Source organism: Pteropus alecto, unplaced genomic scaffold (assembly GCF_000325575.1).
Source record: "Pteropus alecto unplaced genomic scaffold, ASM32557v1 scaffold251, whole genome shotgun sequence".
Taxonomy (NCBI): domain Eukaryota; kingdom Metazoa; phylum Chordata; class Mammalia; order Chiroptera; family Pteropodidae; genus Pteropus; species Pteropus alecto.
The window spans coordinates 4,429,951-4,455,644 of record NW_006431048.1 but is presented as its reverse complement, the minus strand read 5'-3'; the positions used below and the strand labels follow the sequence as shown (position 1 = coordinate 4,455,644).

Below are 25,694 nucleotides of genomic sequence, written 5' to 3'. Positions count from 1 at the left end.
TTTAAAATGAGTCCTCTTTTGGACACCTCAAAATCAGGGGTCAGTCTCCCGTATAAATGGAAGATAGAGGTGTGTGGATATGTTTTCTAAGTCTCTGCAAGTCGTAGCTGTACATTAGCAAGTCTGTATTGTTCCCTGCCCCACACACACACACACACACACACACATACACACATATACACACACTTCTCAGTGTCATACACAAAATGTCTTTACAGTATCTTTACCAGACCTTCAGAGTGTCATATAAAATCAAAGTAGGTGTCCTTCCCACAGGTGTCTTAGCTTCCTTCCATCATGCAAGCATCGTGATGAATTCCAACTACCTGTTGGCAGGTTTTTCTTACCAGACGGCAAGTGCCTTGAGAGCAGTATCTGTGTCTAGGATATGCTTACTTAGCACATTGTGAGTCTCAAGGATGCCTGTTGAGTGAACAGATGGATGATATGAGAGCAAATATGATAGGGCAAGATTAGCAGGTCTTGATTTAGTTTCCTGCAAGGGAACAAAAAGAGTTTTTAAGATTCTACCACTTTTTTTTTTTTAAGGCCAGAAAGCTTGAATTTTCTTGTGTTTCATATCAGTAGAGCCCGATTTGGGCGTATATGCTAGCTGATGCCACATTCATTTCCTCTTCTGTGCTCCCTGAGTCAGAGTCCCTCTAGGATGTGGGGGTGAGGAGCTGGATCCTAAGGTGCACCGGGGTGTCTTATGGCAGCGCCAGGCCCACAGCAGCATCATTCTTAGAGTGACTGACTGAATGAGCCCGTTTGGAATGAAGACATATCATTACATGAGGGAGTCAGGCCACTTCCGAAGCTAAGTGAAAACAGCCCAACCCATCAGCTCTCAGTCAGGACAACAGATGGACCTTACGTCTGGCTGGATGACAGCCACAGGATGGAAAGCTCCCACCCAACAGATGAAGGTTGGGTGGGTAGATCTGATGTAAAAACATTTCCAGGAAGAAGTGTTCAGAATAGAATAGACTGGTGTGACATCAGTGCCGAGTTGAGTGGGATGAGTCACTGGGGATGCCAGCAGTCCCTTTGTAGCTGCCCTGCAGACGTATCCATGGGTCATCCAGGTGCTGCTGCCCACGCTCCCATCACACACCGTGGCACGGTGCTTTCCACCATTGGGAGGTGGGAGTGTTCAGCTTATTCCTTAGAGAAAGTCCCGCCTGAGAAAGGCCAGCAGAGAACTCAAAGGTATCACAGATTTGCGGGGGAGGGGCTTCATTCCTCCTTCCCTAAATGGGATAGGATAATGCTCTACCTTGTTGCCAAAAACACTTGAAGCACCTAATGAAAACTCATGTAACAAAATGAGATTTAATTTAAAAGGTAAATCAGGTAGAAGGAGAAATAAAATGACTGCTTTTTTGAGACTAGAAGGAAAGTGAATATGCAGAAAGATATACCATAAGGTCCTGCGCGTTTGCTAAATTTAGGCCACTCATGCAAGTTCAGAGCTTCCTGGGCACTGAAGTAAAGGGAGAAACATGACTCTGAAAACAGGTGGGGACCATAAAATAAAGTAAAGCATCCCCATCTGTCTAGACCCTGGGGCCCGAAAGAAGTGTCTCTGGGGTGTCCTCATCAAGGTTACTAAGTGCTATTGTGGCAGTGTGGTCCATGACATCCCACAGTAATACCAGAGGGACTTGCTCAGGGCTGCTGCTTATACTAGATAGCTCTTAATACAAGAGAATGTAGCTCAGAAAAAGTGATTCCGTGGAACCAAAACAGTGCATTCCAGGTCCACAGCTCTCATGATCTGCTGTGAGAGAATTATAGATTATTTAGAACAGTGTTTGCCAAGTCATTCCACAGAACTCTAGTGATATGTTGATAGTCTATGACAACAAAGTAGATGCTAGAAACATTTAACATCTAACATTAAAAAACAAGGAAGAACACTATTAAGTACATCTGCGTAGTTAACATTACGATGCACTAATCTGTAAGGGAGGGTACAGGAAGTCTGTTGGAGATCTCTGTCCCAGCCTGTAGGGCGTGCCTCCTCCCCTTCCCCAGGCATGACATTCACATCCACCATTAGTGTATGTGCTGTCTGTCCAAGAATCACTGCTCTATGTTATGTACCTATTCCTACCCAGGATCTTTTATGCAGTGCATATCGTACATTAATCATGGATCAAATTTTTATCATTCCTTACAGCAATGGTTTTGTCTGTGAGGCCATTTTTTATTGTCTGCTTTCATCCAAGCATGTATTATAGCTCATGCTGGCCTATTAGCTGATTATAGTGTTGAAAGTGTTTGGTGATCATATAAATTCAGGAACTGCTGTTTCAGGAGAGTAGCTGGGCCACGGCCCTTCAGTGAGGTGCTGAGGCGGCAGTCCCTGAGCAGCACCTCCACGGGGTTCAAAGTTCTGTTCTGCGGATTAGGACTCATTTAACTATGCCCAGCATGCCTTGCACAGACTACAGGGTGAGCATCTCTTAAGAAAACTGAGGTACCCACTAGGACTGTGGCCCAGAGGATGTCACCCACTACCTTATGGAAGGGAGCCAGTGGGACCAATGGCAGGTTAAAGGTTTGACTTAAAGAAGGTGAAGCATTTGTCTTTGTGTATGTGATGTTACCCGGGAGTTGCAGAGAACTTGCAAAGAGAATTGCATTTGCTGGGAAATAATTACAGCTATGAACATTGACTTGGTGGTTACTACATGCTAGGCTCTGTGCTAAGCCATTTGCGTGTCTTATTTTACTTATTTAAGCACCTCCAAGAAACTATAAGTAGATATTATTATTATCCTCTTTTTATAGATGGAAAACTGGGAGACACAAAGAGGTTAAGAAATTTTTTTGATAAAATTAAGAGTTGAGCTGGCAGCAGTATTTAAGCCAGATTATAGATAATTCTAAAGCTGTTAGTGGCCTTTGGGTTCTAGAATAATCTTGTGGACTTTAGGGTGGCTGGTGTTTAGTCAACTGTCAACTTGGGCCAAGGGAGGTAAATAGACACGTTCATGGACTTTCCTTTGTTTTTCTTTCCAGCGTGTGAAGATGGCTATAGGCTTGAAAATGAAACCTGTATGAGGTAGGCTCCATGTTCATTCATTTGATGGGTTTCTTATGAACCTCATTTAGAAATTATTACTAAATTGCCTTAGTTATTTCTTCTGAGATTTGAAACCAATTCTCGTTCTTTTTCTTTGTTGACTTGCAGTTGCCCATTTGGCCTTGGTGGTCTCAACTGCGGGAACCGTGAGTATGCAGAAGTCCCCCGCCCCTTTCCCTTCCACCCTCCTCAGTTCAAATTCACTGTCTTCTTAGCTCCTCTGCTTCGAGGTATGAGAAAAGCAAAGAGTGCTCTCCAGGGGGCTCCAGGTCCCATAGGGGGGATATGCATGTTCCTAAATAGCCCTGACTGTGGAGTGTTAATGTAATATAACAAATGTGAGATTTGAGGTGTGTCAGGGGGGAGGGGCCATGACCTCCCAAGTCCTTCTCTGAGAGAGGGACTTGGAGGTTTTGGTAGATTTCGACTGGCAGGCATGGAGGGAGAAGTCAGAGGGAATAACTTATAGGTCTTGGAGCAGCCAGGCCCTGGTAATCCAGGGACAGTGTGTAAGTAGGTGTGGCTGAGGCTGGAAAGAGAGGAAGGCAGAGAGCGGAGGACTAGGTTGGCAGAGTCTAGGGGACCAAACTGCTGGAGTGTTGGATGGCCAGCCTGAGAATTTAGACTCTAATCAATATCCATTGTGGAACTAGCAAGTCTTAGAACAGGAAGGCAGTTTGAACAAGAAAATCAACGTGGGCTGCAATGAGAAGCATAGAGTGGACAGAGGAGAACATGGGGAGCTAGAGACTTCTAGTATAGTCACAGTCAGAGCTCAGGGCTAGAGACAGACTCAGAGGCATCTGCTCCAAGCTGATGGTGATGCTCCCAGAAGTGCAGAATGTAGTAGGGTGGCAGTAACTGTGTGCATGGTGTTCTATACTTAACATAGTTCTGTAAGGAAAGCAGTTGCAATTAGTTTAAGATCACTTTTACTGACATTTTCTTACACTGAGACCTGAGAAATTGAAAACACCCTCAAAATTATGAAAGATATTCTGGGATATAGGATGTAATGGGAATAATAACACTCAATGCTTCACTTAGGATAACTTTGTGCCTTATTCTATAGATGAACCTGCCAACAGTCCATATTCTAAGTTTACTAAACTAAAAGTGTCCATGAATTTATTTATTATGTGTAAAAGTCCCCAGTTTCTATTCCGCAATGGTATACCTTACATTTTATTTCTTTAGTGGCATTTTCCTTGCTCACAAATCTTTCTATTAGTAAGTTTCATTATTGGGCTTCCTTTGAACATGAATTAAAAAATAGATAAAATAATAAAATGAAACAAATTCAGTGCTAAGTACAAAACTGACATGAAGTTCTCAGTGTACTCAGCATTGAGCCACTGTCAGGCCGGAGTCTAGAGGTTTGGATTTGCATATCCACCCAGGATTACTGCTGACTTTGAGCATGAATTAGCAAGAGGTACAGATAGTCTAAGAGAAAGACTAGGGAAGCACTTCTAGAAGCAGATATATTTACAGTCATACAGAATAGAGAGAAAGGAGGCCACTGAATTCATGTTTTTGTTTTTTTTTTAAAGTAGCAACCTGAGGCCACCAAATGGTTGAGTGAACAACTCTATCTTCTTTAGTAGTCCCTAAGGACACCTTGGTGTCATAAAAGCATCTAAGCACAGACATTCATTATGATGGACCCAAGTCATGACGTACAAAATCATTAGCCGTGTCACCGTGCACTGATTTTTACTTACAACACTTGTGACATCAAATATGTGGGGGGTTTTACTATCTAGGGTTAGTGTCAGACCTCACAGGTCAAGGGATCGGTCCCACAAGACTGCTCCTACCTCAGACACCAATCTCAAGTCTGGACCTCCAGTACTTCTGACCAACCAGCTATAAATCAGGAGTTCCCATGACCCCCTCCTCAGATTCGGTAATTTGCTAGAACAGCTCACAGAACTCAGAAGGCACTTTACTCACTATATAAAGGATGCAGCTCAGGAATCGACAAGTGGAAGAGAGGCATAGGGCAAGTAGTGGGGCAGGAAGAGTTCTGAGCTTCCACACCCTCTCTCGGCACAGCACACTCCCAGCGCCTTTATGTATTCACCAACTCAGAATTTCTCTGAATTCCATCGTTTAGGGTATTTGTAGAGGCCCCATTACATAGTATTGATTGATTAAATCATTAGCTATTGACCGTTGGAGGTGTGGGGGTGGGGCTCTCTAATCACGTGATTCGTTCTTTTGGCAACCAGCCCTCATCCTGCAGGTGTCACCTCATTAGCATAAACTCAAGTATGGTTGAAAGGGGCTTGTTTTGAATAACAAAAGATGCTCCTCCCATCCCTATCTCTCTGAAATTCCAAGGGTTTTAGAAGCTCTTATGCAAGGGATGGGGGGTGAAGATCTTATGTCACAGTATTACAAGTATACTCAGTTTAATAAGGTGAGGAAGTTATACTTTAGACTTTTTAAAAATTAAAAAGTAGTCAAAATTCCTTGTGTCAGTGCTCAAAACGGCAGGCTCCAGGTTTTGGAGATTTGGCTTATGAAAAACAGTCTGGATAGCAGCTTATCTCCTTTTCTAAAAATCACAATTTAGACAAGCCAAAGTCTCACCTGGTTTTGTGGACTTTATACCCTATGTTCAGGAAGATATCTGCTGTTAAAGGGGCTGGGGGGGGTACAGAATGGCCTTTGTTGACTTTCTAGTGGGAATCTCACTCCTCACTCAAAACTAGAACCAAAAGTGTGGAGTGGCTGGCACATAAGAATAGATCAAAGAAAGCCTAGGACTTTTAAATGTGGAAAAAGGAGGCTGAAGGGTCAAGCAAAACATTGGAGATATTTGAGATCTGTGCCCCTAATGCTGGCATACCAGAACTAAATGGTATACAGTCTTTTAGAAGAGATAGTTTTAGGGATCACAGTGTGATAGCACCATGAACCTGCAAACCTTATCCTAAGACATTAGCAATATTTATAAAAGAGGCTTAGATAATATTAATAAAGAATAATTTAAATGAGGGAGATTACAATAGAGTTTTACCATATGTACAAGAAACTTGTTAGAATACAATCCTATCAGATGGTGAAGAAAGAGAGAGTGAGCAAGACAGGTGAGGAGTGTGGAGCTGTGGCAGCTCTTGGGGTACGCCAGGGAACAGGAGGGGAGAGATGCCATCTGCCAAGACCTCCTGGGGCCTCTCAGCCCTGACAGGCCTTTTGTAGAATGAGCCAATACTTCAAACCTGCTGTAGTCAAATAGCTTTCGAAGCAGGTTTTACCAGAAAATGCTCTATTTCTCAATGAATGGAAGAGTGATCTATAGAGGGAAAATGGACACAGGGGAAGGCCCTATAAAGGGCTAGAGGAAAGGTGAGTGAGCTACAGGGCATTGTTCTAAGTGGCAGTTAGTGAGTTGTTTTTTTTTTTTTTTTTAGAGCTCATTAAATACTGTATATATCTAGAAATGATATATCCTTACATCCATTGACTATTCTGTAAGTTCTTGTGTCTCCCCATTATGTGTGGGGGGGGGGTCTGGTAAGTAGCCAGGATTTCTCTCTGATCCTGAGACTTCTTTTTCCTCCCTTTTTATCCAAGTCATCATTGTTATGTCCAGCAGAGGGCACATTTCCGGCTCGCTCCTGGCCATCTTTTGTTGGTGACTTTTGTTAACTCTGTGATCATGTGTGAATATTACTTTATGATTTTGATATCTATATTAGTTTTAGTGTTGCCAAGCAATTAATAGTGACTGATAACAAATCATACCTGCCACCTGCCCCTTTCCCTGAAGTTCTGACCAGCCCTGGGTGTTGGTTAAGGAATCAGGAACACCTGAACTTCATCTCCGTCTGTGGCAATGACATCTGTGGCTTGTCGCTCAATATTTTGTGCCAAATAACAGGGTTCCGATCACTCACCACTGTCACCACCAAAGACGGTGAGTGCCTTCGTGGGACTGTAGCTTAGGCTGGTTTGTTGTTGTTGTTGTTGTTGTTGTTGTTGTTGTTGTTGTTAGACGGCAAATGTTTCTTCTCTCTGCAGACTTCTTACAGCACACACTCTACCCAAGGTCAATGAGATGGGAGCCCAGCTTTGTCCAGCTAAGCCATATCTTGAGATTCCCTCACTCATGCATTCCTGGGAATCATTCAACTCCACTATAGTCTGGGTTAGGCATCAACTACGACCCGTCTTTCTAAAAGCCTCTGTTCGCTTTCTACTTGTGTCCAGGTTGCACTCCTTATTCCTCGCAGAGAATACCCTTCAAACTGGAGGGAGCAGGACAAGCCATTCTTTCATGTCCTTTAGTCCCTGAGGTAGTATGAGCCCAGCTGGACTCAAGTGTCCACCTGGCAGGGCCACCTACACCTGGGCAGCTCAGGTTGCACCTGTTTTATCACTGCTCTTCTTTTAATTTTCTATGTAAAAAAAAAAAAAAAGTCTCTGTTTATACCCCAGATTTCAACAATTCTGTCTTATACCACTTGTCCAGTGGCCCCAGAATTCTCCTGCAAGCTTATCAGAAATGTCCCTCTCTTCCCCTTGGCCGCCCCCTCCCTTTTCTTAGGTGTGTATATTCCCTTCTTTGCCCAAATTTTAGATTGGCTTCTCCTCACAGTGTTGTTATATCTCCCATGACATCTTGATTTGCTTCACCTTTTTTCTCTTTGTAAAATAAATTTTGGGTTGTTTTTTTTTTTATAACATAACACATGCCCATTGATTTTTATTTTTTAATCCAAGTTAATTAGAAAATAAATATAAATTAAGGGAACAAGAAAACTAAAACAAGCAGTTTCCTCGTCCATTAAACATCACTGTTAATATTCTGGTCTATATCCTTGCTACTGAGTGTGGTCTACAGCAGCGGTCCCCAACCATTTTGGTGCCAGGGACCAATGCTCCTATGAGAATCTAATGCCTCATGATCTGAGGTGGAGCTGAGGTGGTGATGCTAGCGCTGGGGAGCGGCTGCAAAAACAGATTAAGCTTTGCTTGTGGCCCACTGCTCACCTCCTGCTGTGCGGCCTGGTTCCTAACAGGGCACAGACTGGTACTGGTCCATGGCCCCGGGAGTTGGGGACCCTTGATCTATAGGACCAGCAGTATCAGCAGCCCCTAGGAGCTTGTTGAAAATGCTTAATTTCAGGCCTTTCCATTCCAAACCTACTGACTCAGATTCTAAATTTTAACAAGACCCCTAGATTGGTTAATATGTAGATTTGTATGCATTTTCAAATTTGAGAAGCTCTGGTATTATATTTCTATCCAATGGTGTATATATATATGTATATCTTTCTAATAGAAATTGGATCTCACAGAATATACTGTTTTGTAACCTGCTTTTAACCTAGTAAACTATACAGTATTTTCATTTATATGAATTATAATGTCACTTTTTATACTCTGGAATTCTGCTCTGCGGATTACCATAATTTACTTAACCATTCTCCTCTTATTACTCTTTTAAAGTCTTTTTTTATATTCCCATCCTGTAAACCACTTTTTTATTTTACGTGTTATTGTCATTTTGTGATTATAGAACTCGCATAATTTTCCTAGATTACCTTTGTCTGGCCACAGATATTTTCATCCATCTCTGTTTCATATTCACAACCCTTTTGTAGCTCATCCTTTCCATGCACAGTTTCTGCATCTCTTCAGTGGAGAATCCTTCCCCAACAGCCTCCCAGCATGGCCAGTGAGGAGTTAGAGCCTGTTTTCCCCCACGTATGCTCTTCTTCTAGTGAAGCCAGAACCTTTAACTTAAAGGTCTTCCTGCATTTTCTTCCTACCCCAGCCCACAGTTCAGTGGCAAGTGTATAAAGTATCTTTTAACTGTGTTCACCCTATTGTTACATTGGGCTTAAAGAGATTTACACCAGCGGAAACACTGTGTGTTGGTAGGAGTCACCCATAGCAAACATCCAGGAAGACAGCACTAAGCTGCTGAGGAGGAAAAAGAAATAATTAATTATCCAGAAGTTAACAGGGAAGTCTCATTCAGCTAAATGCAAGCACCTCACTCAGTCTTGACTGTCCTCACTTCAGGTCAGAATGAGGAGGAAGTGGGGCTTGGGGAGAGAGAAATGCCGCTTCGTTTCCTGCTCTTGGGCATGGTCGCATACAGCCTGTACATGTGAGAAAGGCACCTTTTAAGAGGTACAGAGGGAAAAAAATTGCTGTAAACAGAGATTCTAAAGGAAAGATGATTCAAGAGGAATGGAAAGATTTAAAAGGCAAAATTGTAACCATACATCAGTAATGAATGAGCTCAGTGAAGGGAAAAATGGGAGAAGTGAATACATTCTAAAGTAAAACTAATATGGCCTCCTGGAAAGGTCTGTAATGAGTTTGAGTTTTAAAGGAAGACAAATCGATTGGTACAATTCTGACACCAATTTTGAAGAGTGTGTTCTTTCCACACTGCCAAGCAGTTAACTCAATTCTGAACCTATCTACCTGGAGATAGGGTTAGATCTCACAGGTTAAGGGCTCAGTACACAAGACTGAAGCCCTGCCCACCCCCACCCCCCCAACACACACACACACACACACACACACACTTCATTTGCCAATTGCAAGTCCAAGTTGTCACCTGAGCTTCTGACCAAATGACTATAGATTAGAGGTTCCCAGAAACTCTTCCTTGGATTCAATTAAGTTGCTAGATTAGCTCACAGATCTCAGAGAAACATTTTATTTACTAGATTACCAGTTTATTATAAAAGGATATAACTCAGGAACAGCCATGTGGAAGAGATGCACAGGGCGTGGTGTGTGGGAAGGAACACAGAACTTAAACTCCCCCTGCATCTCCATGTGTCAACCAACCTGGAAGCTCTCCGAACCCTGCCCTTTTGGGTTTTTATGGAGGCTTCATTACACAGGCACAGTTGATTAAATCATTGGTCATTGGCAGTTGATTTAACCTTCAGCCCCTCTTCCACCCCAGAGGTCAGGATGTGGGACTGAAAGTTCCAATCCTCTAATCACAAGGTTAGTTCCCTTGGCAACCAGCCCCCTCCCGTAGGTGCTTTCCAAAAGTCACCTCATTAATGTGACAAAAGACCTTTATCACTCTCATCACTTCAGGAAATTCTAAGGGTTTTAAGAGCTCTGGCCTTGGAATTGGGACAAAGACCAAATATATATTTCTTATTATAAATTGCAGTATCACCGTTGGCTAAGGTTCTTCTTGAGTAAATAAGCCTAGCTAGGTAAGCAACAAAGACAGTTTATTGGAAGTATCTTGGGATATGTCATGGAATTCCAGCCTCAGGAGTGGCAACAATCGGGGTTGTAGGGAACCGCAGCAGCTGGAGGTTGAGGGCCTTCTTCTCAGAGTACATGTTCCCACAACTCCGTCTTCATCTCTCATCTCTGCTCTTTGCTGTGTGTGTCTGTGCGTAGGCCTTCTCTCCTCCCAGACAACATGATGGGCGTAGGCTTGCCAAACAGCTTTGAGTGCATATTACTGGTTCAGCCATTTTTAAAGAGAAGGTTCTAGTGCTCTTTCCCAAATTAAATTTCCTGGGAAGGTACTAGTTGATCCAGTTTGGATCCTCTGTTTGCTCCCAGAACAATCTGCTGTGGCCAGGGGATGACGTTCCGTGTATAAACACGACTGCCCCCACTGTCGCCTGCGCCGGGGAGTAAACAGGTCCCCAAAGAGTGTTGTCTAAGCAGACAATCTGGTAGATTCTATCCAAGTAAGCATATAAGCAAGGACAAAATAGTTCATAGGAAAAGCTAAAGCCCAAAATGAGTTGGCTTATTGAAAAATGCCAACAGTGATGACAGCAATATCAACATATGATCAAACCACAAGAATAAAGGAAAGATGGGGCATTGCTGAGGAAAACTGTGAAATGTCAACAAATGTCAAAGAGCAAGTAAGACTAAGATTTCCGAGTTTGTCATTCTAGAGAGTCTCCTCAAAGTGGAAAAGATAAGACAGACAAACGTAAGACGACCCTCATGGCCTTCTCTCTCACTTTAATAAATAAACTTTCAGAGCACCTGCGGAATGGATAAACATTGCAGCTGGTGTTGAATTGAATCCCACGCACGTCTCCATCATGATGTGGCCTCATAATAAATCTAAAGTCAGTTCGTAACTTCCAAACATCATTTGTAGTTCATGAACTGACTTGACAGCAGGTATGAGAAAAAAAGATCTGTGGATTATATTGTCCATAAGCTTATTATAAATTTCCAGCGATGTGGCTGCTAAAGAATATTAAACGTACTCTTTAAAAAATTATGTATTTGTATAAAATATACATATATATGTCTATACCCACAATTTTTAGATTTCGAGGAGGTTGTGTGCCTTTGTGTGTGTGCGCGCGCGCGCATTTGAATAAAATTTGAGAAATACTGGAAAGCACAAAGAAGAAAGTTAAAAAGGTAGCCATAATTACCGGAGGCAGCACTGACTTCTGTTAGCGTTTCGGTGAATTCTCTTCCAGGCTCTTTTTCAGTGCTGATGTGTACGGAGGTCTCCTGGCTTTCAGTCCAGTGTCTTGCCTCTTCTGCGTAATCTAAGCCAGTGTTACCCAAAGTCCATTCTGCTGGCTGACAGCATCACGATCCCCTCGAAGCTTGCTAGAGATATAATTTTTCTTTTCGGCCCTAGCCCAGACCTACTGAATCAAATCTCTTGGGATGTGGCCAGTTATCTGTTTATATAAGCCCTCTGGGTGATTCAGATGCACAGGAAAGTTTGAGAAGCACTAGGCTATACCAGTGCTTCTCCAAGTGTGGTCTATGAACTGTTAATGGATGTGACAAAATAATGCAAAAATTGGAAGTAAACACTTCGAAACATTTGTATTAATCTGACATGATGGCTATGACATCCAGGTATAGGATCTTTAAAAAAAATAATTTTATGATATTTTTCAAAATCAGTTCATAGTTGACTCCTTAAAAAAAGGAGAAAAAGAAACTCATGATACTTGGTGCCTGTGGGGAAAGATGAGAGGAGCAAATGAGACTTTATTTTCTTTGTTTAAAAAGAATAGCCACAAGCAAAGAAAAGCAGGTCCTTGACCACAGATGGTTTGAGAAGCACTGGTCTATGCTATCTGTGTCTCTTTTGAGACAAAACTGCTTGTTTTCAACAGGAACCTGCCACAACTGCGACCACTTGCAAGGGTCACTTCTAAAACAAGTGCTTGCTTGTTTTGCTGGCAGTGAGATAACTTGAACGTGGTGTGGAAGGATAATCAGGAGCTAGACTTTGGTGTTTAAGAACAAAGGAGGCCACCGTAGGTCCATTGGTTGGTTTGTTGGTTGGTTGGTTGGTTGGTTTAAAGCAAGGAAATGGCATGAACAGATCTGGTTTTTGAGATGTGCGAACAAGACTGGGTGCAGGAAGATGAGTCGGGAGAACTGCAGTTGTCTGGTCAAGAATTGACAGGGTGGTGTTGATGGAGATGAGAAAAGTTGACAAATTCAAGATTTGTCTTTTGTCCTCACTTTTGTTAAAAGTTAAGCTTGAATACATTATCAGGATGTGAGAAAGAAAATTACCTTATTCTATGGTTTGGCTTTGTTTCCTATGTATCTTAATACTCATGGTTTTCAAGATAATCAGATTTCTGTGCTGTTTATTCAAATAAAGGATAGGTGAATGGTTGCATAGCGTGTGTTTGCTTTTATCTCATAGTCTGCTCACTGCCAGCTCCGTGCATTATCCTTTGACTTTACCTGAATACCACGGTTCCATCTTAATTTATTATAAAAAATCCTGGACCTTATAACCTGAGAAGACAATTTTATTTTATTTCCATAACTTAAAAAAAAATCAATTTTAATATTTAATAGACTTTATTGAAAATGATTTTTCCTGGAATACACAGGCATAAAACTAATCAATTAAAATTTTAATATTGTTTATTTTATGTGATATGCACCTGCTTATATGACTGCTAATTTTTGGTAATTAAATTCAGTTTGTATGTATTTAGGAGACTACTCAGTGCCTAGCATGGTTTATGCAGTGATTCCCAGACTCTGGTCTTAACTGACCAGTAATATTTTTTATAAAACTGGGGAGTCTAACCTAGACTCACCTTTTTATTTTATCAAGTAAGAACCAAAAACCAAATCAAGAATTTTTATATTTACTATCATCATCAATTCAAAAATCTAACAAAACCAAAGGGTGGGAAGTAGCCAATAAAAAATTCTGTTTTCTCCATTAGTTTTTTTAAAACCAACTTTACCGGAGGCATAATTTACATAATAAAATGCACATATTAAGTTAGGAAAAAGTAGGAAAGACAGAGTCTTAGAAGATAGGACAGTGATTAGAACCTAACAGATTTCATTTTTGAAAAATTCACACATCTCCTTTATTTTTCTCTTTTTGTGGTGGATTGGTGAAAATGTCATCAGGGCTGGTCTGCAAGCATAATTGGGAGCCTCCATTCTAGGAGTGGCTGAGAAAGAGGAAACAGTATTGGGGAGGAAAAATAATTTTCTCTCTACCTTTCTACATTCTTGGCTGAGCCCTCCACACTCCCCCCCGCCACACACACACACACCACTGTACTAAGATATATTAACAGGAGAAAAAAAATTACATATGTGTACACATGGGAATCCCACAAAATGAGATTCGAAAGGCAGCCATATGATTGAGGCTAATACCCTCCCAAGCTAGAGGTCTGGGGCTTCGGAGTGGGGAAGATAATTCATGGGAGAGTGACAAGAGGAAGTGTTTGGTAAACAGTGGCTCCCCTTCCATGTAGTAGGTTAGTCTCTCAGGTGAAAACGTTATCTCCGATATCTCCGGTAATACCTCCATTCCTAGTACAGGTGCAGGCTGCCTTTCTAATGTAAATCTTCCTTACAAAAGAGTAACTAATACTCAGTTTTCAGAGCATCTTTTGTATCTGCAGCTTCTCAAAAATGATAAATATGCCTAAGAAGCATATTTTGGGATGGCAAATTCTGCTACCCTCCGACAGAGAAAATGTAGAGCTAATCCTGAGAAGCTCTCACTGGGGGCCCAGGGAGTGAAAGGTGAGGTCACCAGCTGAGGCTCACTGGTAGCTGTAAGGTGGGAAGGAGAATCATTCTTTTGTATTCATTTATTCATTCATTACCTCTTACCAAATCTCTCTCTCTCTCTCTTTTTTTTTAAAATATGTTTAGCCTATCAGCTGATCACTGTGGTGATTGCAGCAGCAGGAGGTGGGCTTCTGCTTATACTAGGCACAGCGCTGATTGTTACCTGTTGCCGGTGAGTGATGGAGTTCACAGTCTAATTCTGTTTCTTTGCCTGTGCTATGCGAGGGCCAATTCTTACTCTTAAAGAATGTGTGGGGGTGGTTTACAGTAGTAAATCATAATGTATGACTGAACCATTAAAAAGGGGGAAAGGAAAATTCATGATAGGTAGTACCATGAGAGGCAAGACAAAGTTAGCAAATGGGACAATTTTCTTTACTAAAAAGGAATGTCTAAAAGCAACAAAAAAGAGATTGGACTGCATCAGAATTAAACACTTCTTTGCTATGTAGGGAAGGAATTTTTTTTTCTCTACCCATCTAGGTTCTTTGGTGGTTTAATAATCAAATTAACAGACAGATTAATGGGAGAGAAACAAATTTTAATTACATACATATGGGGATGGGACATAAAAATATGAGAACCACAGGCAGTCAGGCAATTGAGGCTTATGTGCCATCTTGAGCTAAGGAGAAGTGGGTAGGGGTCTAGGAATTCAAAGGGGAAGAAGACAATTCACAGGAAGATGGGAAGAGCAAATATTTTGGCAAACAAATGTTTGCCATGCCATGCAATAACAATGGGACACGGAGAGGAATTTGATCTTCAGGCCAAGCTGAGCTCCCCCACAGCTTACCAGACCTAGTTACACTCTTTGTAGTTATCTCTGGTAATAACTCTCTTCCTGGACCAAGCCCTGAATCTAAATTCTTTGAGGCTGTTAAGGGGGAGGTGAAAAAGCTTTTCCTGAGTCTTTTGGGCCTTATTGTTTTCAGCTCAAAATACTCCCCATGCCAAAGTGGCACATTCTGGGGAAATTTGTTCTGAACCCCTTCAGCTTCAAAGATCACTATCAAGAAAGTGAAACTATAACCCACAGAATGGGGGAAAGTAATTGCAAATCATATGTCTAATAAGGGACTGGCATCTAGAACATGTAAAGAATTCTTACGACTCAATAATAAAAAGGCAACCCGATTTGAAAATGGGCAAAGAACTTGAATAGACAGTTCTCCAAAGAAGATATACAGATGGCCAGTAGGCACGTGGAAGGATGTTCAACATCATTAGCCATTAGGGAAATGCAATCAAAACCATCATGAGATACCATTTGACACTCACTAGGATGGCTATTGAGAAAAAAAACACAGGAAATTACAAGTGTTGGTATGAGGATGTGGGAAAATTAGAACGCTAACACACTGCTGTGGAAATGTAAAATGATACAGCCACTTTGAAAATATCTGGCAGTTCCTCAGAGAGTTAAACACAGTTTCATTTTGACCTAGCACTTCCACTCTTAGGTATATACCAAGAGAAATGGAAACTTATGTCCACACAGAAACGTGTACATGAATGTTCGTAATAGCCAAGAGATGAAAATATCCCCAATACCCATCAACTGATGAATCGATAAACAAAATGTTATATATATATCCACACAATGGAATATTATTGATACATGCTATAATGTGCATGAACCTTGAAAATATTGTACTAAGTGTAATAAGCCAGTCACAAAGACCACCTATTATATGATTCTATTTATATGAAATGTCCCAAATAGGCAAATTTAATAGAGACAGAAAGTAGATGAGTGGTTGCCTAGGACTGGATGAGCAGTGGGGAGAATTGGAAAGTAATGGCTAAGGAGTATGGGATTTCTTTTGAGAGTGATGAAACTTTTCTACGATTTATTGCGATGAAGGTTACATAACACTGAATATACTAAAAGCCACTGAGTGTACACTTTAAATGGGCAAATTAAGAAACAAACAAAGATGAAAGGGGTTACCTGAGATATCTAAGCAGCAGAGAAGTTGTAGCAGGCACGTGGAATGGGCAGATACTTGGCAGTATGCCTGGCCCTGAGTTTCCTGGAAGCCAGTGAGATTGGATTTCTACTGGAAAAGGAAGGGAGAGGATGGAGCTGGTCCTCCTTCTCTGTGATGATCTATTCAGATAAGGGAATATTATGACCTTTGATTTAGATGAAAATAAATGGCAGGAATTATTCTGACATAACAGATGGAGGAAACCTACCAAAATAGCAGGTTATCTGTTTTGATTGACATGAAAGACATTTTAAGATATTCTCTAATCTCCGGGAAGGCTGCATAGAACAAGTTGTCCTAACTGCCCATGCAGGCCTCATGGTACAGCCTTTGCCTGTCATTTACAAAGTTGCTAATAAATGATCAAAGATAAAGTACGTGAGTGGAAATAAAATTCTGAGTATGAGACTAGGAGCTGGAGAGATAAAACCGGAGTGCTCAAGGGGACAGAAGCCTCATTTTTGTTAAGTGTCCTGTACCAGGTAGTGTAGCCATTCAGTGAAAAAGCCTGTGAGTATTGGTCACTGGGAAGGGAAGGTAGTTGTGAACGAGTAAGTCATTGTTTGAGACTGGATGCCTCACCCTCAAGGGGCAACGCAGTGGCACGCCTGTTCTGAACTTGGTAGAAGGGATAATGCCTAAGTCACATGGTTTTATGACCCTGAGTTAGTCATTTTATGCTGTCCCTAGAATGTTTACTTATAGGAAAATTAGGTAGACGGAAGAAACTTAAGATTATCTTACCTAGTTAGGGCAAATATAACTTCAAGTACCTGATACTAGGCCCACTAAATGGGTGCATAACACGTATGCCAACTTCCAGTCAGCGAACTCTCACAAGTAGGGAACTTGTCCCAGGGTTTCCCTGACCCACATAAATGAGAATATATATAGGTTATAAGCAGGTAGGCTTTTTTTTTTTGCAAACAAAATATCCTGTTTGTATGGTTTGTGAAGTAGCTTCATGTGGTAAAAGAGCACTAGTCAGGGAGTTGGGAGGCGTGACTTCTAGTCCCAGCTTTTGTAGTAGCAAAATGTGGCCTAGGAAAAAAATCGCATCTCTTCTCAAAGCCAGAGTCGCCCTATCCTCAAAGCTCCTGTTTTAGTAAATCTAGGGTCTACTTTAAATGGGCAAATTAAGAAACAAACAAAGAGATCTAGGATGCCCATGTAAATTATGATGCTCAGGCTGATTTGGAACCCCTGGACTAAAGGCCTGAAGGCCTTTCATTTATGACTCTGAGTTCCATGGCTGCTCCTAAGATGCAGTGATCTCTGTGCCCCAGAAGAGTCTAAGTCAGCTCCACTGCAGCTGTCTTTGAGAAGTCTGCCCCTGGGATCCTGGACCTCTTGGCTTGGGAGATTTTTTTCATCTTTTCTTGCATCTAATTACATTTTTACTTGTTTGGGGCAAATGCTAAGAACAACAATGATATTCCCCAGTGGGCAGTTACAAAGAAACATACTGGTAGCTTTAGGTCTAATTCTCCTTGTAAAAGACTAAATGGTGCTTTTGCAGATATCATTTCTTTATAGAACTTATTCATTTATCATTTATTTATTTATTTATTTGTTTCCTTTTGTTTATTTACTTATTTTTTTAGGCAAGGCAACCCTTGGTTGACCTCACAGATTGCAAGGACCTTGTCAGTTTCTCTTATTTATTTTTATTTTTTTATTTTTTTACACCTACAGCACCTTGTCTTCCTAGGTGGTCTCCCATCCAAGTACTAACCAGGCCCGACCCTGCTTAGCTTCTGAGATCACACGGGATCAGGCTTGTTCAGGGTGGCATGGCTGTAGACTAGAACTTACTCATTTAAATTTTCAAATAATTTTTACTCCACAGGAAGAATAAAAATGACATAAGCAAACTCATCTTCAAAAGTGGAGATTTCCAAATGTCCCCATACGCCGAATACCCCAAGAACCCTCGCTCACAAGAATGGGGCCGAGAAGCTATTGAAATGCACGAGAACGGAAGTACCAAAAACCTCCTCCAGATGACGGATGTGTATTACTCGGTGTGTAGTCCTATGTCCAAGATGACTTCAGGCTCCAGTTTCCTCTGAGAATTAAAGAGATTCTGTTTTATGGTAGTAAAAGTACTATAGCTAGTTAAGGGTTAAAGAGAATGATGGCCTAAACTTCTTATTCACATAGTTTAATATTCAATTCACTTATGACCTATGTTCATGGTGTTTATTCATTTTGACACATATAGAGGCTATTTCCACAGAGCACATTACTTTCATGGGGTTGAAGCAATAACCCTCTTGTTACTGAATTTGCTTTTAAGTTAGAGGATGGGAAACTGAAAGCCAGAGAAAGAATTTAGTAATACTTAGCCTTTGGCCCTTTCATTTTTGTCTCGTTTGCCATGCTTTACCTCATGTGATTGCATAGCTGAGGCTGAGGGATTGGAGAAAGGTATAAAGAGAATAATAATTCAATGTCATCCTCGACCAGCCCTCCTCAGAGGCTTAGAAGCTTATCTACTCAGTAGGTCTTTAATAATTTGCTATGTCTGGCCCTGGACTGTGTCACTGGGAAAGATGGAAGCCTCCCTTGAACCCTTGCTTCTTCTGCCCCACATTGAATAATCCTTATCATACTCCTGCCCACTGCTCAGTTCATTTCACATTATACTATGTCAGCCATAAAGCAAACACATATGGGATATCCGAGAGGAAAAATAAATAGATGTCAGGTGTCTTCTCATGCCATGTGGGGCTGTTTGAACTATAGCAATAAACATGAAACCTTGCCCCTTATGGACTTAATAGTGCTAGGCAATCATGTGACAGAAGCCACAAGCACTCTGGTTGCTATGGGGATTAACCACGAGGGTTCAGACTTTGGATAGGAGGGGCGAGTTTGTTCATGCTAAGAATGCTCTTGTTTTTATGAACTCTGAAAAATTTGAACCTAAAGAACAAGAAGATGTAGAGAACACAACTTAGCTCTAGTTTAAATGTTTCCATTGATATTTTTGCATAAGGGATTTGTTTTGTTCTCTGTCAGGAAAGCCCTTTTACTCTAATAACTGAAGCTATAACTCAGCAGGTATCTTACCCAGGAGTGACTGCGCACTCACACCCTTTGCTAGGATCTCCTCAACCCCAGCATGGCATGACAGCATAGCAACAAGACAGGCCTGTAGAAACACTGTGTGTTTCCATGGCATTAGCTAAAGAGTTGCCTTAAATAGATATAGTCAAGAACTTAAATGAACCCCATCTTCATTTCAAAAATAGGCTGAGTGTTCTGTAGAAGCAGAGCCTAAGCTCATGGCATGAAGCTGTCAACTGAGTGAGGGCACTGACCCTCACACAGTGGTCTCGGTATACATAGGGCTTTTCTAGGATTCGCATTTATTCAATGCAGTGTCTAGTGTTTTATTTCCATCAAGCAAGTATTTTCCCTTGGCGGTCCTGGATGAGGGCCTCCTCAAAGCAGCCATGTCATTCCTGGGGGGCTTCTTCTGCATATCAGTTAGATAGTAACAACCCAGTAGTCAGGGACCGAGGCAGAGACACCTGAGAGTTGCTGCTGGCCTCTTGCTTTGTGGTGCTAACTGCACCTCCAACAGGGGATTGATTGTATGCCCTTTCGAAGGTTGGTCCCCCATTCATGGCTGGGGCAGTCGAGTTCAGCTAAATGCCAAAGAGGATTTAAAGCTGTTGTGTTCTACACAGAAAGATACTTTTTTAAAAGATCAAACTAATAATCGGATAATAATTAAATTTGATTATAAGCAAGATAATAATTAACTGAGTCTTTTCTTATGTTGGTCTAAAATCACTGGGTTGCCCTTGACTGATGTTTTTTTTTAAATCCTCTTTTACAATATGGACACGGGTATCCCAGGTTCCATAAAGAGACAACTTAGAGGTCCTGACTTCTCGCTCAGATCTCATTCTTCTGTGTATGGCTGCTTCCATCTTAGATTTATTAAAATGTAGCATTCTTTTTCTAAAAAGAACTGTTACATTTAAGCACATGAATAATAAGCTGACTTTTTTACTCTTCTCTCTGGCCACCAGCCCACAAGTGTAAGGAATCCTGAACTTGAACGAAATGGACTCTACCCGGCCTACACTGGATTGCCGGGATCACGGCATTCTTGCATTTTCCCAGGACAGTATAACCCATCTTTCATCAGTGATGAGAGCAGGAGAAGAGACTACTTTTAAGTGAGAAGAGAGAAGGGCCCATTGCTCCAAGCTGGGTGGCCCCCGGGACGTCTGTTGCTCAGAGGACTGCACCAGGGGAGCACCGTGCAGGACTTTTGGAGCCACACTGGTGTGGCAGGCAGAAAGTGGGACAGGCGAGAGGGGCGTGACCACAGTGGAAGGGGACAGATGGCACCTGTGGACGTGGCACTGCAGGCTGCTCGTTTGTTACTGTGAACGTGATCATGGGCCAGTACCAGGAGCATCTCTCTGAGTGACTGCAACTTGGCTGCTGGCTCCAGGGATGATGTCATCGAGGGCAGATCATTAGGCACCATCGCAAGGACCCAGTTTTTCCTTAGTTTGCACTTTAGTAAGTTGGATCAGGAGGTCTGCTTTTGAATTTTTTTCAAGACTATTCCAGAAAGGCCTCTTTTCCTCAGACACGTCTACAGGCCTCCATTTGGTTATTATTTACAGCCAAACACTGGCTTTTTAGTTGTTTTCCTGCCCGGTATCCATGTGTTAAACAATAGATGATGGTGATGAACTTACCACTAAGGTTTGGAGATGCTGTAGATTAATGTACAATATTTAATGTTTCTAGGTCTTCTTGTGCTTCGGTTTCCAAGCCAACCCCCCAAAACGAGGAATTGAAATTTGTGAAGCACAGTGCACAACTCCAGTTTGTTTTCTCAGTCAAGGTGACACGTTGATTTAAGGTTTTTTCCCTTTGCAGTTAAATCTCACTTTTTAAAATATGTCTGGGCAAAACAACCTCCATTTGGTTTTAGTTTAAGTATCCAGTTGCCCCGTAGTGATGTCCAGCAAGCAGCAACGGGCACTTGTGCCTGGCGAAGGCCCCTGGAGCTAGAGTTACAGAGCTGCAAGCAGCAGGGCATAGCATGGTGCCAGGGACGCTGACCTTCATCTTTGAGGCCAGCCGTGCTACATATAGAATAGAAATGGAAAGATAAATGCAGATTGGGTCCAAGCTGGTATTTCACCACTAAAAGAAGAGCAGCTGACGTAGTCCCTACAGCTGAATGTGGTTGGAGGAATGGGCTGAATCACAGGCAAGTTCCGTTTCCTGAAACACCAGTTCTTTGGGACGCTGTGTGGATTCCTGTGGAAGAGTAAGGAGCTGGGATGGAGCCACATGTAAGTCTACTTACCTTCTAACGCTGCATCTTTGCTCGAATCTCTGATCTCATCCACGAACTCGGTGTCAACTTTCAACCAACTGCTCAAGCTATTTATTCACTGAAGAAGTAACTTATTTTCCCTGTTCCAGTAATTTGTACCTATTTATACCACTACATAGTTCCCTCTAGAAACGCGGTTCTAATTCAAGTCAGCATCGGAGAACTTCTGGCCAGGTAGGGAGTTGAAAGTTTGCCTTTGGGAGGAAAATTCCATATGTCTTATTTATTATGGCTATGACATGGGTCCTGCAAAGGGGCACATCCAGTACTCAGTGTCTTTCACTGCTCCTTGTGGAACTATGATTATCCTCATCACCTGCTTTTGAAACATCCTAGTTTTGGATGAAGTGAAGAGACCACAGAGGTCAAAGAATTGTTCCCACCCTGAAGCTTAGAGCTCGATGGCACCCACATTTTTGAAAATGGGGTAACGTTTGGGGACAATTCTGTCCTGGGCATGGTTGTTTCTTCAGAGTTCTCTACTCTCTTCAGAATGTATCTAATCCTTATTCTTCTGTACTCCTTGTCTCAACAGTTTTAAGTGCAGACTCCTGTGTCCCGTGGTCTCCACAGGTCATCAGCACCCTGCTGCAGCAGGAACACTAGTCAAGTGTGAGGCCTCTTAGAGTTAAGTTGCACTCATCTCATGACGTAGATTTTAAAAGAATTCTGTTTTTGTCAATGGATGCCCATTTAAAATTTCAGAGTGTCACCTTTTTGAAATCTCGGGTCTTGCATCTCTCTGTTGAACCCAACAGCCCTTTTTGCCTCGTGGCCTCACATCTAACTGGAGAGTTCTGAGCTCCTGCACTCAGCTCACCTGAGCCATCAGACTTGATCCCTCCTGAGGTAGCCTAGCTTCCCGGCTCTCCATCGGATTTTTGCCCATCCCCAGAACCCAGAGCCATGGTGGGGGGTTTACTCCTAGGTATACACATCGGCCACCTTCAGCTGACATCACAGTTGGCAAATCATCTCCTATATCTGGGCCAGAAGCTCTAAGCTCCACAAAATGAAGTGTTCTCTCTCAAAAGCATTCTTGAGAAGAATCCCAAAGTCCAGGAAGGAATGTCCTGTGAGTTCCAAGAATGCTTTCCTGTGAATGGGTTTTGTGCATATGAAGTGGATTAAGAATATTGTTTTTCTTTACTGTGAAAAAAGCAAGCACTCTGCAATTTCTAGGAGGCATGTGGAGGTGGGGAAAGTGCATCTCAAGAGCATGAAAGTCTTAAGAAGGCATGAAAACAGTGTGACTTTTAGCCAGCACCATCTGCCCACCCTGGGTGAGGAAGGGAGAGGCTGGCTTCCCTCCTTCTTGGGGATGGGACCTCCAGAGGGAACACCTGATAGGGCAGCGGCAGCCTCTGGTCTGAAAGGGCCGACTGGATGCACCCCTGGTAGCAGAAGCTCTTAGCTCTGGGGCAGGTGCTCACTGTCAACCCCCACACCTGGAGTGTGTAATTCATGCACACAGAAATGCTGTGGTCCTGTGTCGGGCTCCACAGCTGCGGGGAGGTGGGAGGAAGGGAAATGTGACACTTAACTGCCCATGAGATGCTTAAACTTCTGTAGGGAACAGTGGGGCCGAAGGAAACTACCTGTCCCACAGCAAGGTGATTCTCAGAGTGGGGCGCTGCTTGCCTGCTGGCCCCCCAGCATCTGTGGGTTTTGTTTAAGCTCTTATAAGGTCTTATTTCTCCTGTCTTTTCCTCTTTGCCCCGTGAGCCAGCCCAGGGTGTTAGAGATGAAATGGAAGCCTGAATAGTTAAAACTAGCATCCCTGGTGTTCCCACCATGGCCAGGCTCTGAGCAAGGTACTTGGCCTCACCACACCCTTATGAGGTGGGCATGAGAATGCCCATTTTTTGCATAGATCTAGGAACCTTCAAAGAAGAGAAATATGTTGCCTCGGAGAGCGTGGATTCAAACTCTTCTGCTAGGCTTAATCTCCCCACTGTACCTCCCTGCCTCACCTTCCTGGCAATACTTCATCATCCAGTGCACTTTACATGTCAAAGAGAACATGAGAATGAGCTTAAAGTTTTAAGATTAAAAAAAAAAAAAAACCCTTAATATGATTAAGCAGTAACTAAAGTACAAAAAACGTTGAATCCCCTTTTAAAAAAAGTCTTTTTGGGTTTGTCGTTACATATATTTCTTGGGCACTTGTGGTCACCATTAAGAAAATAGTGTCTGGCTCGTGCTTAGCAAGAAGCATATTGGTACGTGACTTAGGATGTAGGAAGTGTAAGGTGATGACCTGGGGTTTTGACAAACACAACTATTTGAGGGCCACTTCGCTTTTTTCCTCATAATATATAATAAGGCCATGGCTCCCACATATTGGAAGCATATTTTTGTGAGTGTTCTCAAAGATGGAAACATTTTCAGTTGAATGTCTTAAATGCTGACAAATCTTCCTCCTTTGACAAAAGTTTATTTTCAGAAGCAGCTAAGTCATTTAGAGCCAAAATTGCTGAGTGGATAGAGTAATCAAGCTGACGGATAGCATTTGAAGTCAAAACCTAAGATGTGATTATTAAGTTCTTGAAGAGATAACTGTTAAAGTAGGCCTAAAAGGGAGGGCAGCATCTTTGCAAGACAAGACTGGATAGCTGCCCAAGAAAACGTCTTTGAAGGATGATATTTATTCAGATGTTAAAGTTCCAGAGAAGACACAGCAGGGCCATCCCTAGCATATGGCCTTTGGGGGCCTCTATTAAGCCATATTGCCCACTGGTGAAGTGCCTGGGTACCCTGTAGCCCTTGAACTTTGCCCAGAGAAGCTAGAATTGTATATAGTCCAGTTGCTCCTGGCTTCCTTTAACCTAACACACCCAGAACTTGGGTTTGACCCAGAGTTCTAAAATCCTTACACTGATTTCAAAAGTAGAGCACTTCTTTGGAGAGAGGGAGAATTTCAGCATTTCACATCTTATTTTAAACTACCCTTAATACCAGAGATATTTTTTCTATATGAAAACTTTTGTGGGATTAGAAAGGGATATTCTATTTCCTTCTTTTTGACAGAGCATCATTTTGGGGTTCTTATATGCATTTTGGGAAACATGGTTTTGTAGATTTGGTGTTTGAGTACAGTATGTGTTCTTTTTTCTTTCCCTTTTCATGAATCCCCATAAAAGGAAACTGGTTAAAATACTAGGAACATGAAAGAATTAAATTTCAGTTAATTTGTTGTGCGAAAGTATCTTTTCAGTAGTGTTATAATCCATCTTATTTAATGTAAACTGCTCACAGGAAAACCTGTGAAATCAGAGGGGACAATGTAGGTCTGAAAAGAGGCAGCTCTTAGCTGGCTCTGTCCCCTTGCCATTTTTAAAGAGGACATATTAGATTCTGGTTTTATCATTGTTTTTTGAACACACCTAATGCACTTCAGGTGCAGAGTCATTGAATAGGAAGGTTGGGACCACCCAGGGATGGGATGGGATCGGTCTACCTGGGAAACTAACCCAACTCACTTATCGTTATGTATTACTTTGGCCTGTTTCTTTTTTTAAAAAAAAAGATCTTTCATCATAGGTTGCTGTGAGTTTTCTTAATGTTTATGTTGCTGGATTTATGGTTAAATGGAGCATGTAGCTGGAATATGGACTTTTTGAGTTTTCATGTCCTGGATTTCTCTTTGCAAACCTTTAAACCTTAGCCCCTGATTGATTGTGTTAAACCCATTATGAGAATGTTATTTAAAGTTGTATTATAATTGCAATCTACACTAATTATTCAGTACTGTAGCAGCAAAGTATTATTTGTAAGAATTTGGTTATTTTTATACTTATATCCACTATAAGTCTGGCGTTCTAGTCAGTAAAATGATGCAATAAAATAAATATCATTTTCATTGTGTGTTTTTCTCATTAAAAAACATGCAAACCAGAGCACAGCAAGTTGTTTTTCATGAGAGCATCACTTAAACCATGGCACTCTTTGCAAAAAATCTTGTACAGTGAACTCTTACATGGCAAATGAAGGGACTGAGTCATTTCTGTATCCTCAGTGCCCAGGAAATATACTTTTGATGATGGATGGATGGACAGACAGATCAACCTAAATGATAAAAAGCCTGATTTAGGTATAAAGCCTGCCTTTGTTTACTTTTCTTTATGTGGTTTGAGAGTGTAAGTAACTC

The 25,694-nt window shown here is 41.8% G+C and overlaps 1 protein-coding gene and 1 pseudogene across 1 annotated transcript in view; one reads left to right on the top strand and one right to left on the bottom strand.

Moving 5' to 3' along the window:
• HEG1 (heart development protein with EGF like domains 1) overlaps window positions 1-25,406 on the top strand; it is a 57,184-nt gene extending 31,778 nt beyond the window's left edge. The window contains exons 13-17 of the mRNA XM_025052136.1: window positions 3,031-3,073; window positions 3,203-3,240; window positions 14,255-14,342; window positions 18,014-18,188; window positions 20,211-25,406. Of these exons, the coding sequence (XP_024907904.1) occupies window positions 3,031-3,073; window positions 3,203-3,240; window positions 14,255-14,342; window positions 18,014-18,188; window positions 20,211-20,360 (494 nt within the window). The 3' untranslated portion in view covers window positions 20,361-25,406. The remainder of the gene's footprint in view (window positions 1-3,030; window positions 3,074-3,202; window positions 3,241-14,254; window positions 14,343-18,013; window positions 18,189-20,210) is intronic.
• LOC112486193 lies at window positions 17,851-17,969 on the bottom strand (annotated as a pseudogene).
• Window positions 25,407-25,694: the final 288 nt, after the last annotated feature.